Genomic DNA, 20090 nt, shown 5'->3' on the forward strand with positions numbered 1-20090 from the left:
CCCCCCTTCTACAACTCATTGGTACCGTGAGAGATAGCTGGAGTTGTTCTGGAGGGACTTGCTCTTCACTGACAGCATTACGCAGGCAGGAAAATAGCGCTGAACGCTGCTGGGTCCGCTCTGAGGAGAAGCTCCGCCCCCAAAATGGCGCTGTCTTCCCGCTCTTCAAAAGATTATACTGGCCTGAGGAATTCTGCTGGTAGCGATCCAGACTGGAAGGTCAGTGTAGGGTGTAGGCGCTGGCTCAAGGCGCCCCTCATAGCGCTGCACTATGTACCGCTGAGCCCCGGAGCGCAGTAACCTGTTGCCGCCATCTTCACACCGGCTCCCCGCTTGCTAAGGTGGTCGGTGACTCACTCACCACCAATCTTCTGGCTCTGTAAGGGGGTGGCGGCATGCTGCTGGGGTGAGCGATCCCTTGTGGCGGGGAACGATCAATCCCCTCAGGAGCTCAGTGTCCTGTCAGCAGAGATAGTGGCTCAGACTCCGCGGGGCAGACACTACTCACCCCCCTTAGTCCCACGAAGCAGGGAGGCTGTTGCCAGCAGCTTCCCTGTAAAATAATAAACTCTAAAAAAAACTTTTACCAAAGAAGCTCTGTAGAGCTCCCCTAGCTGTGACCGGCTCCTCCGGGCACATTTTCTAAACTGAGTCTGGTAGGAGGGGCATAGAGGGAGGAGCCAGCCCACACTCTCAAACTCTTAAAGTGCCAATGGCTCCTGGTGGACCCGTCTATACCCCGTGGTACTAATGTGGACCCCAGCATCCTCTAGGACGTAAGAGAAATTCACATATAAATCAGTACAGACAAGCCCTTAGGGGCAGTGAGCGGCAACACAGCGTAATGGGGGGGGTCAGGAAATGTAGACGTGTCATGGCCATTTTCGGGGCCGGCCGATGACATCAACTGCGTTTCCTGCAATAGGAAACATGGCGCTAATGCCAACCTTTATTTGATGCGCTGCGGGGTGGCCTTGCCCTGTGCTGGGTGGACCCCAGCATGTGAGTAATATGGTCGCAGATTTTGCTGCATAAGCAAAATCTGGGACCATCTTTGAATAACATTTGCCACTATATGTTCACTGAAAAAAGAAAGTACACAGTAAAAATAAGAATTTACTCACCGGTAATTCTATTTCTCGTAGTCCGTAGTGGATGCTGGGACTCCGTAAGGACCATGGGGAATAGCGGCTCCGCAGGAGACTGGGCACAACTAAAAGAAAGCTTTTGGTCTAACTGGTGTGCACTGGCTCCTCCCCCTATGACCCTCCTCCAGACTTCAGTTAGGATACTGTGCCCGGAAGAGCTGACACAATAAGGAAGGATTTTGAATCCCGGGTAAAACTCATACCAGCCACACCAATCACACCGTATAACTCGTGATACTATACCCAGTTAACCGTATGACAACAACTGAGCCTCTCAACAGATGGCTCAACAATAACCCTTTTAGTTAAACAATAACTATATACAAGTATTGCAGACAATCCGCACTTGGGATGGGCGCCCAGCATCCACTACGGACTACGAGAAATAGAATTACCGGTGAGTAAATTCTTATTTTCTCTGACGTCCTAAGTGGATGCTGGGACTCCGTAAGGACCATGGGGATTATACCAAAGCTCCCAAACGGGCGGGAGAGTGCGGATGACTCTGCAGCACCGAATGGGCAAACTCTAGGTCCTCCTCAGCCAGGGTGTCAAACTTGTAGAATTTAGCAAATGTGTTTGACCCCAAGTAGCTGCTCTGCAAAGTTGTAGAGCCGAGACCCCTCGGGCAGCCGCCCAAGAAGAGCCCACCTTCCTCGTGGAATGGGCTTTCACTGATTTAGAATGCGGCAGTCCAGCCGCAGAATGTGCAAGCTGAATCGTACTACAGATCCAGCGAGCAATAGTCTGCTTTGAAGCAGGTGCACCCAACTTGTGGGGCGCATACAGGATAAATAGCGAGTCAGTCTTTCTGACTCCAGCTGTCCTGGAAACATAAATTTTCAGGGCCCTGACTACGTCCAACAACTTGGAAGCCTCCAAGTCTTTAGTAGCCGCAGGCACCACGATAGGTTGGTTCAGATGAAAGGCTGATACCACCTTAGGGAGAAACTGGGGACGAGTCCTCAATTCTGCCCTATCCATATGGAAAATCAGATAAGGGCTTTTACATGACAATGCCGCCAATTCTGATACACGCCTGGCCGAAGCCAAGGCCAACAACATGACCACTTTCCACGTGAGATATTTCAATTCCACGGTTTTAAGTGGCTCAAACCAATGTGACTTTAGGAAATCCAACACCACGTTGAGATCCCAAGGTGCCACTGGAGGCACAAAAGGGGGCTGAATATGCAGCACTCCCTTAACAAAAGTCTGAACTTCAGGCAGTGAAGCCAGTTCTCTCTGGAAGAAAATCGATAGAGCCGAAATCTGGACCTTAATGGAACCCAATTTTAGGCCAATAGTCACCCCTGACTGTAGAAAGTGCAGAAAACGGCCCAGCTGAAATTCCTCCGTTGGGGCCTTCCTGGCCTCACACCACGCAACATATTTTCGCCAAATGAGGTGATAATGGTTTGCGGTCACTTCTTTCCTAGCTTTAATCAGCGTAGGAATGACTTCCTCCGGAATGCCCTTTTCCTTCAGGATCCGGTGTTCAACCGCCATGCCGTCAAACGCAGCCGCGGTAAGTCTTGGAACAGACAGGGCCCCTGCTGCAGCAGGTCCTGTCTGAGCGGCAGAGGCCATGGGTCCTCTGAGATCATTTCTTGAAGTTCCGGGTACCAAGCTCTTCTTGGCCAATCCGGAACAATGAGTATAGTTCTTACTCCTCTTCTCCTTATTATCCTCAGTACCTTTGGTATGAGAGGAAGAGGAGGGAACACATAAACCGACCGGTACACCCACGGTGTCACTAGAGCGTCCACAGCTATCGCCTGAGGGTCTCTTGACCTGGCGCAATATCTTTCTAGCTTTTTGTTTAGGCGGGACACCATCATGTCCACCTGTGGCCTTTCCCAACGGTTTACAATCAGTTGGAAGACTTCTGGATGAAGTCCCCACTCTCCCGGGTGGAGGTCGTGCCTGCTGAGGAAGTCTGCTTCCCAGTTGTCCACTCCCGGAATAAACACTGCTGACAGTGCTAACACGTGATTTTCCGCCCATCGGAGAATCCTTGTGGCTTCTGCCATTGCCGTCCTGCTTCTCGTGCCGCCCTGTCGGTTTACATGGGCGACTGCCGTGATGTTGTCTGACTGGATCAGTACCGGCTGGTTTTGAAGCAGGGGTTTTGCCTGACTTAGGGCATTGAAAATGGCCCTCAGTTCCAGAATATTTATGTGCAGGGAAGTCTCCTGACTTGACCATAGTCCTTGGAAGTTTCTTCCCTGTGTGACTGCCCCCCAGCCTCGAAGGCTGGCATCCGTGGTCACCAGGACCCAGTCCTGTATGCCGAATCTGCGGCCCTCTTGAAGATTAGCACTTTGCAGCCACCACAGCAGAGACACCCTGGTCCTTGGAGACAGGGTTATCAGCCGATGCATCTGAAGATGCGATCCGGACCACTTGTCCAACAGGTCCCACTGAAAGGTTCTTGCATGGAACCTGCCGAATGGAATTGCTTCGTAGGAAGCTACCATCTTTCCCAGGATCCGCGTGCAGTGATGCACCGACACCTGTTTTGGTTTTAGGAGGCCTCTGACTAGAGATGACAGCTCCTTGGCCTTCTCCTCCGGGAGAAACACTTTTTTCTGTTCTGTGTCCAGAACCATCCCCAGGAACAGTAGACGTGTCGTAGGGACCAGCTGTGACTTTGGAATATTTAGAATCCAGCCGTGCTGTTGTAGCACCTCCCGAGATAGTGCTACCCCGACCAACAACTGCTCCCTGGACCTCGCCTTTATCAGGAGATCGTCCAAGTACGGGATAATTAAAACTCAAATCTTTCGAAGGAGTATCATCATTTCGGCCATTACCTTGGTAAAGACCCTCGGAGCCGTGGATAGACCAAACGGCAACGTCTGGAATTGGTAATGACAATCCTGTACCACAAATCTGAGGTACTCCTGGTGAGGATGGTAAATGGGGACATGCAGGTAAGCATCCTTGATGTCCAGAGATACCATGTAATCCCCCTCGTCCAGGCTTGAAATAACCGCCCTGAGCGATTCCATCTTGAACTTGAATTTTTTTATATATGTGTTCAAGGATTTCAAATTTAAAATGGGTCTCACCGAACCGTCCGGTTTCGGTACCACAAACATTGTGGAATAGTAACCCCGTCCTTGTTGAAGTAGGGGCACCTTGACTATCACCTGCTGGGAATACAGCTTGTGAATTGCCTCTAGCACTGCCTCCCTGCCTGAGGGAGTTGTTGGCAAAGCAGATTTGAGGAAACGGCGGGGGGGGAGACGTCTCGAATTCCAGCTTGTACCCCTGAGATACTACTTGAAGGATCCAGAGATCCACCTGTGAGCGAGCCCACTGATTGCTGAAGTTTTTGAGACGGGCCCCCACCGTACCTGGCTTTACCTGTGGAGCCCCAGCGTCATGCGGTGGACTTGGAGGAAGCGGGGGAGGACTTTTGCTCCTGGGAACTGGCTGTATGCTGCAGCTTTTTTCCATCTACCTCTGCCTCTGGGCAGAAAGGACGCACCTTTAACCCGCTTGCCCTTATGGGGCCGAAAGGACTGTACCTGATAATACAGTGCTTTCTTTGGCTGTGAGGGAACATGGGGTAAAAATGCTGACTTCCCAGCTGTTGCTGTGGAAACAAGGTCCGAGAGACCATCCCCGAACAACTTCTCACCCTTATAAGGCAAAACTTCCATGTGCCTTTTAGAATCTGCATCACCTGTCCACTGCCGAGTCCATAACCCTCTCCTGGCAGAAATGGACATTGCACTTATTTTAGATGCCAGCCGGCAAATATCCCTCTGTGCATCTCTCATGTATAAGACTGCGTCTTTAATATGCTCTACGGTTAGCAATATAGTGTCCCTGTCTAGGGTATCAATATTTTCCGACAGGGAATCTGACCACGCAGCTGCAGCACTGCACATCCATGCTGAAGCAATAGCTGGTCTCAGTATAATACCTGTGTGTGTATATACAGACTTCAGGATAGCCTCCTGCTTTCTATCAGCAGGCTCCTTTAGGGCGGCCGTATCCGGAGACGGTAGTGCCACCTTCTTTGACAAGCGTGTGAGCGCTTTATCCACCATAGGGGATGTTTCCCAACGTGACCTATCCTCTGGCGGGAAAGGGTACGTCATTAGTAACCTTTTAGAAATTACCAGTTTCTTATCGGGGGAAGCCCACGCTTCTTCACACACTTCATTTAACTCCACAGATGGAGGAAAAACTACTGGTAGTTTTTTCTCTCCAAACATAATACCCTTTTTTGTGGTACCTGGGGTAACATCAGAAATGTGCAACACATTTTTCATAGCCTCAATCATGTAACGTGTGGCCCTATTGGAAGTTACATTAGTCTCATCGTCGTCGACACTGGAGTCAGTATCCGTGTCGACATCTGTGTCTGCCATCTGAGGTAGCGGGCGTTTTAGAGCCCCTGATGGCTTTTGAGACGCCTGGGCAGGCACAGGCTGAGAAGCCGGCTGTCCCATATTTGGTATGTCGTCAAACCTTTTATGTAAGGAGTCGACACTGTCACGTAATTCCTTCCACATAACCATCCACTCAGGTGTCGGCCCCGCAGGGGGTGACATCACATTTATAGGCATCTGCTCCGCCTCCACATAAGCCTCCTCATCAAACATGTCGACACAGCCGTACCGACACACCGCACACACACCGGGAATGCTCTGACAGAGGACAGGACCCCACAAAGCCCTTTGGGGAGACAGAGAGAGAGTATGCCAGCACACACCAGAGCGCTATATAACACAGGGATTAACACTATAACTGAGTGTTTTCCCTTATATCTGCTTATATAAATATATTGCTGCGCCTAAATTTAGTGCCCCCCCCTCTCTTTTTTACCCTTCTGTAGCTAGAAACTGCAGGGGAGAGCCAGGGAGCGATCCTTCCAGCGGAGCTGTGAAAGAAAAATGGTGCCAGTGTGCTGAGGGAGATAGCCCCGCCCCATTTTCGGCTGACTTTTCTCCCGCTTTTTTATGGATTCTGGCAGGGGTATTTATCACATATATAGCCTCTGGGACTATATATTGTGATTTTTAGCCAGCCAAGGTATTAATATTGCTGCTCAGGGCGCCCCACCCAGCGCCCTGCACCCATCAGTGACCGGAGTGTGAGGTGTGCATGAGGAGCAATGGCGCACAGCTGCAGTGCTGTGCGCTACCTTGTTGAAGACCGAAGTCTTCTGCCGCCGATTTTCCGGACCATCTTCATGCTTCTGGCTCTGTAAGGGGGACGGCGGCGCGGCTCCGGGACCGGACGATCGAGGTCGGGTCCTGTGTTCGATCCCTCTGGAGCTAATGGTGTCCAGTAGCCTAAGAAGCCCAAGCTAGCTGCAAGCAGGTAGGTTCGCTTCTTCTCCCCTTAGTCCCTCGTAGCAGTGAGTCTGTTGCCAGCAGATCTCACTGAAAATAAAAAACCTAAAAATAAGAATTTACTCACCGGTAATTCTATTTCTCGTAGTCCGTAGTGGATGCTGGGGACTCCGTCAGGACCATGGGGAACAGCGGCTCCGCAGGAGACAGGGCACAAAATTTAAAAGTTTGACCACTAGGTGGTGTGTACTGGCTCCTCCCCCTATGACCCTCCTCCAAGCCTCAGTTAGGATACTGTGCCCGGACGAGCGTACACAATAAGGAAGGATTTTGAATCCCGGGTAAGACTCATACCAGCCACACCAATCTCACCGTACAACTTGTGATCTGAACCCAGTTAACAGTATGATAACGTAGGAGCCTCTGAAAAGATGGCTCACAACAATAAACAACCCGATTTTTTTGTAACAATAACTATGTACAAGTATTGCAGACAATCCGCACTTGGGATGGGCGCCCAGCATCCACTACGGACTATGAGAAATAGAATTACCGGTGAGAAAATTCTTATTTTCTCTGACGTCCTAGTGGATGCTGGGGACTCCGTCAGGACCATGGGGATTATACCAAAGCTCCCAAACGGGCGGGAGAGTGCGGATGACTCTGCAGCACCGAATGAGAGAACTCCAGGTCCTCCTTAGCCAGGGTATCAAATTTGTAGAATTTTACAAACGTGTTCTCCCCTGACCACGTAGCTGCTCGGCAGAGTTGTAATGCCGAGACCCCTCGGGCAGCCGCCCAAGATGAGCCCACCTTCCTTGTGGAGTGGGCATTGACAGATTTAGGCTGTGGCAGGCCTGCCACAGAATGTGCCAGTTGAATTGTGCTACAAATCCAACGAGCAATCGTCTGCTTAGAAGCAGGAGCACCCAGCTTGTTGGGTGCATACAGTATAAACAGCGAGTCAGATTTTCTGACTCCAGCCGTCCTTGAAATATATATTTTCAATGCTCTGACAACGTCCAGCAACTTGGAATCCTCCAAATCGCTAGTAGCCGCAGGCACCACAATAGGCTGGTTCAGGTGAAACGCTGATACCACCTTAGGCAGAAAATGAGGACGCGTCCTCAATTCTGCCCTGTCTGAATGGAAAATCAGATATGGGCTTTTATACGATAAAGCCGCCAATTCCGACACTCTCCTGGCTGAAGCCAGGGCCAGTAGCATGGTTACTTTCCATGTAAGATATTTCAAAACTACCGATTTGAGTGGCTCAAACCAATGGGATTTGAGAAAATCCAAAACTACATTGAGATCCCACGGTGCCACTGGGGGCACAACCGGGGGCTGTATATGTAGTACTCCTTTTACAAAAGTCTGGACTTCAGGAACTGAAGCCAATTCTTTCTGGAAGAAAATCGACAGGGCCGAAATTTGAACCTTAATGGACCCTAATTTGAGGCCCATAGATAATCCTGTTTGCAGGAAATGTAGGAATCGACCCAGTTGAAATTCCTCTGTCGGGGCCTTCCTGGCCTCACACCATGCAACATATTTTCTCCAAATGCGGTGATAATGTTGTGCAGTCACCTCCTTCCTGGCTTTGACCAGGGTAGGGATGACCTCTTCCGGAATGCCTTTTTCCCTTAGGATCCGGCGTTCAACCGCCATGCCGTCAAACGCAGCCGCGGTAAGTCTTGGAATAGACACGGTCCCTGCTGAAGCAGATCCCTTCTTAGAGGTAGAGGCCACGGATCTTCCGTGAGCATCTCCTAAAGTTCCGGGTACCAAGTCCTTCTTGGCCAGTCCGGAGCCACTACTATCGTTCTTACTCCCCTTTGCCGTATAATTCTCAGTACCTTGGGTATGAGAGGCAGAGGAGGAAACACATACACTGACTGGTACACCCATGGTGTTACCAGAGCGTCCACAGCTATTGCCTGAGGGTCTCTTGACCTGGCGCAATACCTGTCCAGTTTTTTGTTGAGGCGGGACGCCATGTCCACCATTGGTCTTTCCCAATGGACTACAATCATGTGGAAGACTTCTGGATGAAGTCCCCACTCTCCCTGGTGAAGATCGTGTCTGCTGAGGAAGTCTGCTTCCCAGTTGTCCACTCCCGGGATGAACACTGCTGACAGTGCTATCACATGATTTTCCGCCCAGCGAAGAATCCTTGCAGCCTCTGCCATTGCCCTCCTGCTTCTTGTGCCGCCCTGTCTGTTTACGTGGGCAACTGCCGTGATGTTGTCCGACTGGATCAACACCGGCTGACCCTGAAGCAGAGGGTTTGCCAGGCTTAGAGCATTGTAGATTGCTCTCAGTTCCAGTATATTTATGTGAAGAGACGTTTCCAGGCTTGACCACACGCCCTGGAAGTTTCTTCCTTGTGTGACCTTCGTGCATGGAATCTGCCGAATGGAATCGCTTCGTAAGAAGCCACCATTTTTCCCAGGACTCTTGTGCATTGATGCACAGACACTGTCCCTGGTTTTAGGAGGTTCCTGACGAGTTCGGATAACTCCCTGGCTTTCTCCTCCGGAAGAAATACCTTTTTCTGAACAGTGTCCAGAATCATCCCTAGGAACAGCAGACGTGTCGACGGGATCAGTTGGGATTTTGGAAAATTCAGAATCCACCCGTGCTGTTGGAGCACTACTTGAGTTAGTGCTACTCCGACCTCCAGCTGTTCTCTGGATCTTGCCCTTATCAGGAGATCGTCCAAGTAAGGGATAATTAATACGCCTTCTCTTCGAAGAAGGATCATCATTTCGGCCATTACCTTGGTAAAGACCCTGGGTGCCGTGGACAATCCAAACGGCAGCGTCTGAAACTGATAATGACAGTTTTGTACCACGAACCTGAGGTACCCTTGGTGTGAAGGGCAAATTGGGACATGAAGGTAAGCATCCTTGATGTCCAAGGACACCATAAAATCCCCTTCTTCCAGATTCGCTATCACTGCTCTGAGTGACTCCATCTTGAACTTGAATTTTTGTATGTACAGCTTCAGAGATTTTAGATTTAGAATAGGTCTTAACGAGCCGTCCGGCTTCGGTACCACAAATAGCGTGGAGTAATACCCCTTTCCCTGTTGTAGAAGGGGTACCTTGATTATCACCTGCTGAGAATACAGCTTGTGAATGGCTTCCAATACCGTCGCCCTGTCTGAGGGAGACGTTGGCAAAGCAGATTTTAGGAACCGGCGAGGGGGAGACTTCTCGAATTCCAACCTGTAACCCTGAGATACTACCTGCAGGATCCAGGCGTCCACCTGCGAGTGAGCCCACTGTGCGCTGAAATTCTTGAGGCGACCCCCCACCGCCCCTGAGTCCGCTTGTAAGGTCCCAGCGTCATGCTGAGGCCTTTGCAGAAGCCGGGGAGGACTTCTGCTCCTGGGAAGGGGCTGCTTGCTGCAGTCTCTTACCCTTTCCTTTGCCTCGGGGCAAATATGAATGTCCTTTTGCTCGCTTGTTCTTATAGGAACGAAAGGACTGCGGCTGAAAAGACTGTGTCTTTTTCTGCTGGGAGGGGACTTGAGGTAAAAAGGTGGACTTCCCGGCTGTTGCCGTGGCTACCAAATCCGATAGACCGACCCCAAATAATTCCTCCCCTTTATACGGCAATACTTCCATATGCCGTTTGGAATCCGCATCGCCTGACCACTGTCGTGTCCATAGACTTCTTCTGGCAGATATGGACATCGCACTTACTCTTGATGCCAGAGTGCAGATATCCCTCTGTGCATCTCGCATATAAAGGAATGCATCCTTTAATTGCTCTATAGTCAATAAAATACTGTCCCTATCCAGGGTATCAATATTTTCAGTCAGGGAATCCGACCAAGCCACCCCAGCACTGCACATCCAGGCTGAGGCGATTGCTGGTCGCAGTATAACACCAGTATGTGTGTATATACTTTTTAGAGTATTTTCCAGCCTCCTATCAGCTGGATCCTTGAGGGCGGCCGTATCAGGAGACGGTAACGCCACTTGTTTGGATAAACGTGTGAGCGCCTTGTCCACCCTAGGGGGTGTTTCCCAACGCGCCCTAACCTCTGGCGGGAAAGGGTATAACGCCAATAACTTCTTTGAAATTAGCAGTTTTTTTATCAGGAGTAACCCACGCTTCATCACACACGTCATTCAATTCCTCTGATTCAGGAAAAACTACAGGTAGTTTTTTCAGACCCCACATAATACCCCTTTTTGTGGTACTTGCAGTATCAGAGATATGCAAAGCCTCCTTCATTGCCGTGATCATATAACGTGTGGCCCTACTGGAAAATACGTTCGTTTCTTCACCGTCGACACTAGATTTGGTGTCCGTGTCTGGGTCTGTGTCGACCGACTGAGGCAAATGGCGTTTTACAGCCCCTGACGGTGTTTGAGACGCCTGTACAGGTACTAACTGGTTTGCCGGTCGTCTCATGTCGTCAACCGACTTTTGCAGCGTGCTGACATTATCACGTAATTCCATAAACAAAGCCATCCATTCCGGTGTCGACTCCCTAGGGGTGACATCACCATTACCGGCAATTGCTCCGCCTCCACACCAACATCGTCCTCATACATGTCGACACACACGTACCGACACACAGCAGACACACAGGGAATGCTCTGATAGAAGACAGGACCCCACTAGCCCTTTGGGGAGACAGAGGGAGAGTTTGCCAGCACACACCAAAGCGCTATAATTATATAGGAACAACCTTATATAAGTGTTGTTTCCTTATAGCTGCTTAAATATATATAATATCGCCAAAAAATGCCCCCCCTCTCTGTTTTTTACCCTGTTTCTGTAGTGCAGTGCAGGGGAGAGCCTGGGAGCCTTCCTAGCAGCGGAGCTGTGTAGGAAAATGGTGCTGTGTGCTGAGGAGATAGGCCCCGCCCCCTATTCCGGCGGGCTCTTCTCCCGGTTTTTCTGAGACCTGGCAGGGGTGAAATACATCCATATAGCCTCATGGACTATATGTGATGTATTCTTTTTAGCCAGAAAGGTATTAACATTGCTGCCCAGGGCGCCCCCCCCCAGCGCCCTGCACCCTCAGTGACCGCCGGTGTGAAGTGTGCCTGAGCGCAATGGCGCACAGCTGCAGTGCTGTGCGCTACCTCATGAAGACTGAAAAGCCTTCAGCCGCCGGTTTCTGGACCTCTTCTTACTTCGGCATCTGCAAGGGGGTCGGCGGCGCGGCTCCGGTGACCCATCCAGGCTGTACCTGTGATCGTCCCTCTGGAGCTAGTGTCCAGTAGCCTAAGAAGCAAATCCATCCTGCACGCAGGTGAGTTCACTTCTTCTCCCCTAGGTCCCTCGTTGCAGTGAGCCTGTTGCCAGCAGGACTCACTGAAAATAATAAAACTATCAAAACTTTTACTCTAAGCAGCTCTTTATGAGAGCCACCTAGATTGCACCCTGCTCGGACGGGCACAAAAACCTAACTAAGGCTTGGAGGAGGGTCATAGGGGGAGGAGCCAGTACACACCACCTAGTGGTCAAACTTTTAAATTTTGTGCCCTGTCTCCTGCGGAGCCGCTGTTCCCCATGGTCCTGACGGAGTCCCCAGCATCCACTAGGACGTCAGAGAAATATACTTTCTTTTCTAGGAGCTCAGGAGAGCCCCTAGTGTGCATCCAGCTCAGCCGGGCACAAGATTCTAACTGAAGTCTGGAGGAGGGTCATAGAGGGAGGAGCCAGTGCACACCAGTTAGACCAAAAGCTTTCTTTTAGTTGTGCCCAGTCTCCTGCGGAGCCGCTATTCCCCATGGTCCTTACGGAGTCCCAGCATCCACTTAGGACGTCAGAGAAATATGGGATACAGCCCAAACATACCAAGCCGAAAATACACTATATTCTACATGGCTAAATACTACTGTTTGACCACTTGGAACATATAGTGGTATATGTCCCTATATACTTCTATGCCAACAATACATCACATCTTAACATCCCACCCTGTTCCCATGTAATGTATTGCTAGCATGGAGCTATATGTAGAATAGAACAGAATAGAAAATGGCGAACTAAGGGATTTCTCTTTATATTTTTCTTCTGTAATCACGCCCTTTCCCACATTATGGTAATTTGTTTACTTCTGTCGTTACTGTAGCCTGAATCGAAAGTGTGTGTTCTTTCCACAGGGAGATCAAACGTCGCAAGTAAAAATTGTATAGGTGTGTAAGCATGTATCGGCTGTATTATGGGCATTAGATCGGGAGTTTGGTCAATCAAGCCATTGCATCTGAAGCTTGATTGTATAGGTGTGTACCCAGCTTTACTGGTGCGGTAGTCATGGCTTTGCACAGCAGTGGCTGCTAGGAGGGTGCAATGGCTGACAGCAGTAATACAGCCAGGTGACAGCTACAGCTACTCTCAGCGTATCAGAGCCTGGCTCACTTTGTCCTGCCCCTAAGAATGGTTTCTCCTCTTCAAAAGTTGGATTTGACTGGACAATATTGCATAAACATTCCTGCAGATGGTATTATATGCCCTCCTAACAGTGCTTTACTTTTTCTTTGGAAATAGACTGCTGGCAAAACAGTTTTTACAGTGGAAATCCTTCAGAGCAAACATTAGATAACACATGCTCAAATAATATGCAGTACTTTTAAAACTCATAGCCCATGTTCAAACACTTGTCATGGTAACAAGCTTTGTCTGGAGGAACCCCATTGTGCTAGATGCTGATCTATACAGATGGAGCCTCGCTCATCTTTACCGCCTATGGCGTTTGTCCCGATCACAGAGTTGTGCTCGGTCGCTGGGTGGCGCATAGAGCTTAGTGTGGCGCATGGTGTTACCAGTGAGTGTAAAACCTGTGATCATCCACCATATGTCGCTTTTGAAAATCACTATTGTGCATGCGTGAGGTGTCTAATAAAATACTATAAAGCAAGAATCACCATTGTACATGAGTGAGTTCTCCATTGAAACACACTATAGTGCAAGAACTACTTTGCTGTACATATCTGTGGCTATGCTGGCTTAGTTGTATCGCCGATGGTTACCATGTACATCACCATTCTGTGTGTAATGGCTGCTCTATTTGCATCCGAAATGAAACATTACAGTGTATTCCTGGAAAACACTATAGCAGAGCATTTTGTATGCAAATACAGTCGCAGTCACACACAGAATATAGGCATGCTGCATATCACTTTAATCAGCAGAAGCTGCTTGTACGTCCTATTACATTACTTTGCAGAAAAGACCCGCAAACAAAGATGATCGGCGCTACTGAGTCCCGCCGCAACACGGTGTGATTTCAAGGGCTGTTTAGAGTGACTGCAGCAAGAATGTCAGGGGACATATCTGTAGATTGGCTCAGCGTCTCCAATGCACACAAGGAAAAGCACAGTTCAGAGTTCTACACAGCTTGGCATAGTGGTATCACCGATGGTTGCCATGCCCGTGAGCTAGGGTTCGATTCACTTGTATTGTATATCTGTATAAAGATTAGCATCCACAGTTTTTTTTCTAATTTTGCCAAATAAAATCCTGTCATACTTTGTATGCAGTCTCAGACATGCACACAGATATACAGTCAAAATTACAAAAAAACTGTAGGTGCTACATATTACACAAATATACAAGTGTGACTTTGCAAATCTAGAGTCTTATCTTTATGAGACTGAGCAATGGACCATTGCTTTAACAGGTATGCTTGCGTCTGTATACACTATTTTTATTTATTGATTTATTTTCTTGTCCCGTCAGAGAATAAATATTTTCTACAGCGTCCCTTTATTTACAGTACACTATACACTTCAAGTTCCTGATGAACTCTGTCCGTCTGGCCTGTGTGTATAACATTACAGTTGTCTCTGGCCATTTGCCAGAGCTTGCTAAGAGTACACTGTTATAGTATGATGACTGTACTGTACTGTATATCCATCCGCAGCTATTCGTTCTACAGTACTGGAATAATGGAGCTTTAGCCACCCAGTGGGGAATATGTGTTTTGCATGCTGTTTATGTTGTTGCACCTCAATGAGGCTCTCCGTGCAGCACCTCAATTACCTGAGCTATACTCCGTTTAGGCAGAAAAACTGCAACTATGAGGGAAGCTCCATCTGTATGTCACTCTTGTTTCCTCCCTTCACTTGCCCGTCTCTGTATCACTTCTATCAGCTGACTCCGACTTCCACTTCACTACTGCACTTCTTCACCTCACCCTTCCTTCAAAACAACTGTCTCTCCTCTTTTAGCAGCCATCTCTATGCTTTCAAGTGGCTATCCTGAATTTAAGTTCAATGCTTTGCGTTTTTTGTAAATACTCCACATATTGGGGGGTATTACAGGTGTATCTGCTGGTTCTTCCCCGCAGTGCAAGATCCATGCTGATGATGAAGAGCATTTAAATATTTCAGCATGATAATGCTTTTATTACTATTAGCTTCAGAGTACACATGGCTGCCAGAGCATACCAGCACTTGAGGAGCCATATTTTTTATGTACTGCTTCCAACTCCACTGACTTCTAAAGTTTGTTCATTTGTTACACGGATGCACACAGCACCAAAACTTCACATCTTGCTACTATTTTATGAAATAGCTGAGAGGGAATGCAGCATATATGCTGAGGAATACATATTATTTACCAGCTGCCGGTTGTCAAGATACCGACAGGGTCATCCCGGCCACCAGTATGCCGGCAGCGAGGCGAGCGCTAGAAAGCCCCTTGCGGGCGCCATGGCTCACTGCACTCACCACAGGTTATATTCTCCCTCTATGGGTGTCGTGAAGAAAAGTCTGTGGCGCCGAGGGAGAGAAGCCTGTGGAGGTGGGATTCCAGTGTCGGCATTGTGACCACCGGGATGCCAACAGGCGGTCTTGTGATTGCCTCCCTATGCTGGCTCCACTCCTGCTCCCTATGATTAGAGGTAGCTAGGAAGTATCCAGTTTCTAAGGACAATTTCTGGACCCCCCCATGAGTGTAAGAGACCAAAATTTTAAATGTCATTAGCACCTGGCATACTGTATCATCAAAGGCTCTTCCCAGACCTCAAACAGGAAATGACAAAGAGAGAGGAGGAAAAACAATTAAGTACACAAATATGTAGGAAAAATAGTTATTAATCGTTTCTCAACAGTTTTTTTGTTTTATTAAAGTCTCTTCATGTCATCTGTGATGTAATATAAACTGGCACCCAGCTGATAGGGACAAAAGTTCTACTTTACCCATCTTGGCCTAACGGTAAAGTCTAGAGAAACAGGGCAGATGTTCACACAAATGTATATAGAGAGATTTAGTAGCTACAGAGCAGGTTCTTTTAAAATGTTATAATCACAGCATGTAACAAAACATAACAAGCCTTTGGCAAATGGTTTAATCATTCTTCCTAGCAGTTGCAAAAATTATAAGGAAGATTATTAAAAAAAAAAAGTTAGTTCCTGAAATCCTAGTGGGAAAAGCATTTTGATTCGAATAACCTCAATTTGACACAAATGCACCAGACAATAAAAGGCTTCTTACCTCATACGTTCTCCCAGCCCTCAGGATGCTGTTCTCAAGTGCATCACTTCTACAATTATTTACTTGAGTTAACTTGAGATTCGCTGCTTTAAGTTTGTCCTGTAGAAATGTTATTTCCGATTTCTGTGAAGCTATTATGAGTTCCAGTTCTACCAGAGATGGATGTTCCAAGTCCTACAGTAATTAAAATCAAAATTATAGATGAAATTAAATTACACGATTAATAGATCATACACATTTCTGGAAAGAGTCATTATTCCCAATATATTTCAGAACCTGAGGGCAACAATATTTTCTGCCGTCCCTTTCTTTGAATTAAATACCTTGAACTACATTTAAAGAGGTTTGCCTATTATTCAAAAGAAATTTATAACACATTCCAAGAACCTACCAATATATATTTCAACCACTGCTCAACATTGTAAAATGGAAATGTTAGCAGAGCAATAAGGGACAAATGGCTGTTCTTTTTTATATTATGACTACATTTTCTAAACAGGACTGATTTAACAGTGTAGTAAGGGGTATATAATCTATACAATATAATGAACAGTGGCAGCGGTGGCCAAATCATAAACAATAAATTAATAAATACAAAAAACAGAATGCTTGCCTAACTTCAACAAAGCACAAATATAAACTTAGAACAGTTTGTTGCGCAAAAAAAACACTTTAAGAAACCATTAGAATCATAAATAGATTTTGAAAACTCTATAATGCAGCAGACATTACTACAGTAAACACAGAAACTAAAAATAAAAAAAATACAGTAGCTAAAACTTATCAGAAACGTTTTGCTTAAGAACTTTTCATAATACAAAACTAAAGTATAAATAAGAAAACCTCTTACACATAAGTAAACAAATGGTCAGCAAATATTAACATAACATCTTGAGTCATACGGGGGTAACCAATTACCCGCGGTCAGTGACCGGAAATTGTATCGATGGGCCTACTCAATTAGCCCCGATGTTGCGAGCTCATTCCCTCAATGCCGGGATTTATCGGGGATTATGCCTGAGTCACCTGAAGCATAATCTGCTATAAGTGGACTGCCGGAGCCGTGATAACACATGGGATCGGGAAATTAACCCCAAATCCCATGTGTTTTCGTGCAATCGCAGGTCCAAATTCGGCAGATCGATTGGATCCAGCCATTTTGAACGGCTGAAATGGCATTGGGGCTAATTGGATACCCCCCATAATATATGCTGTGAGAGTCAAAGTGTCACATCACTTATCTAAACATTATCCGTAGGAATGTCAAATAATGAAAACTTGAAAGTCTAAAACTTAGTAAAGCTACATAGGGCCACAAAAAAGGTCCCAACTGGACATAATTGGGAGGGGATAAGGGTAAAAGGGAATAGAGAGGAAGAACTATAAATATGGCCATTATGGAAGAATAATGAACCACATGGACCTCCCCCAAGACCTCAGTATGAGGAAATATTGTAATTTGTCACCTATACCATGAAGAAATTATGTGATGTACACCCATCAACCATAATATTAAAACCACTGATAGATGAAGTGAATAATATTGATTATCTCGTTACAATGGCACATGCCAAGGAAGGACATACATTAAGCAGCAAGTGAACACTCAGTTTGAGGTTGATGTGTTAAAGCAGAAAAAATTGGCTAACATAAGGATCTGATCTACTTTGACAAGGGCCAATTTTTGATATCTAGATGACTGGGTCAGAACGTCTCTAAAATTGCATGTCTTGCGGGGTTCCCGATAAAGGAGAGTCAACCGATGAACTGATGACAGTGTACCGGGTGACCAAGTCTCAGTGATGCATGTGGGGAGTGAAGGCTAGCCCAGTCATGTCAAACTTGTGGCCCTCCAGCTGTTGTGAAGCTACAAGTCCCAAAATGCTTTGCCAGAATACCTTCCACAGATCAGTTGGTAAAGCATGCTGGAACTTGTAGTTTCACAACAGCTGCATGACCATGAGTTTGACATGCCTGGGCTAGATCATCTGGTCCAACCCTTCTTTCTCTCAGTCTAGCCCCATAGTTCTCAAACTTTTTTGAACCACGGCACACTAGAGTATCAGAATTTTTAGATCATTAAACAAAAAAGTGTGTCCCTGTTTGAAGGTATCAAATGTGCATGTGTCTGTCTGGAGTGAGCACATTACTGTTACTAAACTTCATCTCCTCCTCAGTAACCTGTCAACACATGTGATTATATTGTTAAGGACAGACGTGACAGGGGCTAAGCCATGATGTGAGAAGGGGGATAAAGGCAAGCAGAAAGCCAGAGACTAAAAGGTCAATAGCAGAAGACACAAGGTCCTCTCACAAGCACAAACTGATGGTGTAGGAATATAATGTCAACTACAAACTTTATATATTAAACTTGTTTTAAAGATTATAGTAACACTGCTGTATACTTGGCTGTGAATGGTTTTGCAATGGATTTATCAGGACAACTGTAGCTGGGATATTAAACATGATAATCAAATTAGGCAGATAAAAGATAGGGATGCTAAAAGTGCATATAAGCTGCACATGAAAGATTACCAGATCTCACCTCAAAACCACTATCTTTTCTGCTTCTGACAAATTCTTCTATATTTACAGCAGTACTGTAAGACTGTAATACAGGTACTACAAGTAATGTATATTGTCGCTTACACTAGATGACGACAACCTTACACCTTAGAATCTTAATTCCAGGTCTTCAAGCATGTCACTTTTAGAACCAATTAAGCTGTTATTTAAATGTTAAACAATAAGGTTACATGGGAAAGGGTCACCAAAATGTCAGGATTCACCAAATGTCTCATACTCATAGTGCAGAGCACTGATGTCACCTGTAAATATAGTAGAGCTGGCTACAAGCATAAAAGAGACTTCCTGAGTATTATCTCTATACAGTAAAATCTCAATCATGCTCAAACAAATTCACTAAAGTGTGGTTTTCAATCTGCTAACTATGCATTCCATAATAGCTTGTAATTATTAAAAACTGACAAGGAAGCTACGCCACCTGTGTTTATGTGAAGCCAGGTAATGAAAAAACAACAACACTGTCATCACCTCTCAATTCCTGATTGCATTATCAAAACTGTAGCAGAGTTTGGCATCTGGGTGTGACCTTGTTAACTGCTAGGGTAATTAAGTTTATTCAGTGGGGAAAAAGGATGATAAATTATTAGCAAGACGATTTTGTTCACATTTTATTAAATTGGCCTGTCAAAGGGTCGGCCAAATTACCAAGGGCCTCGTTTATTGGAGACCAGCCATATTGCCACATCTGTTACAATTATTTATAATTTCAGCAGTTGAAAACCAACCGAGTTAGGCATCCGCCATGTAAAGTAATTTACAAATTATCTGATGAGGGAGTGTTTTAGCTTTTCCCTCATTTCTAGCCAGCAGAAAGCCGCGCTGTAATTACAGAACACGATTAGGTTCTTTAGGGAACTTAACTTGCACTCATAGCCATAGTAAGATGCAGCAAGAACATATGGAGTAGCTTGTGCTTCAACTCCCTAAAGCTCGTGACCCGCCTGCCGCTGAGCCCTTCAGTTGAATTTGAATGAGAGTGCCATGGCTAATGTTCTACACATGCACCATTTATGCCACAAAACAAATCGGATCACTGTTAATTATGAAACAGCTATAATCAGGCCTTCACATCTGTGTAATGTGAGACTCAGTAGGCTGTATTCCAGTAATATATGACTACCTTTGGGTCACAAATTGTGAGCCATATTGCTTCGGCTGTAGTTTACCGAAATCAAAGAAACTCCTCTGATAAAAGTCCAAAACAAGGATATTTTTATCCAGCTGTTTCTCCCTCTCTTTTTTTTTTTATTCTTAATTTCCTCTTTCAGAACAAGAGCTTTTCTTTATCAGCTATTGACCAGGGTAGTTAAAGCATATGGTACAAGTTCATTAATGAACAGGAACACCAAGTGCTCTAATTTAATGAATCCGCTTGAGCCATAAAAATCAGATTATGTTTATGCATGTCATCTATAAGCCCCCCTCCCCATGTGGCTGTGCAAATTGAGAGCACTGTACCTGAAATGTCTGGTCTTTGCTTTTGGAGAACAATACCTTTATCTACCAACTTATGTATTAGCTCATTCTGTGCTATCAGGGTGGAGTAAAAAATATATAGAAAATAATTCAC

General features: G+C 46.3%; 1 protein-coding gene across 1 annotated transcript in view; it reads right to left on the minus strand.

The window, feature by feature from the left end:
* Positions 1-20090, minus strand: part of CNTLN (centlein) — a 761842-nt gene that overhangs the window by 500142 nt on the left and 241610 nt on the right. Inside the window, exon 9 of the mRNA XM_063954396.1 lies at positions 15935-16108. Coding sequence (XP_063810466.1) covers positions 15935-16108 — 174 coding nt within the window. The remainder of the gene's footprint in view (positions 1-15934; positions 16109-20090) is intronic.

This window comes from Pseudophryne corroboree, chromosome 1, assembly GCF_028390025.1.
Source record: "Pseudophryne corroboree isolate aPseCor3 chromosome 1, aPseCor3.hap2, whole genome shotgun sequence".
Taxonomy (NCBI): domain Eukaryota; kingdom Metazoa; phylum Chordata; class Amphibia; order Anura; family Myobatrachidae; genus Pseudophryne; species Pseudophryne corroboree.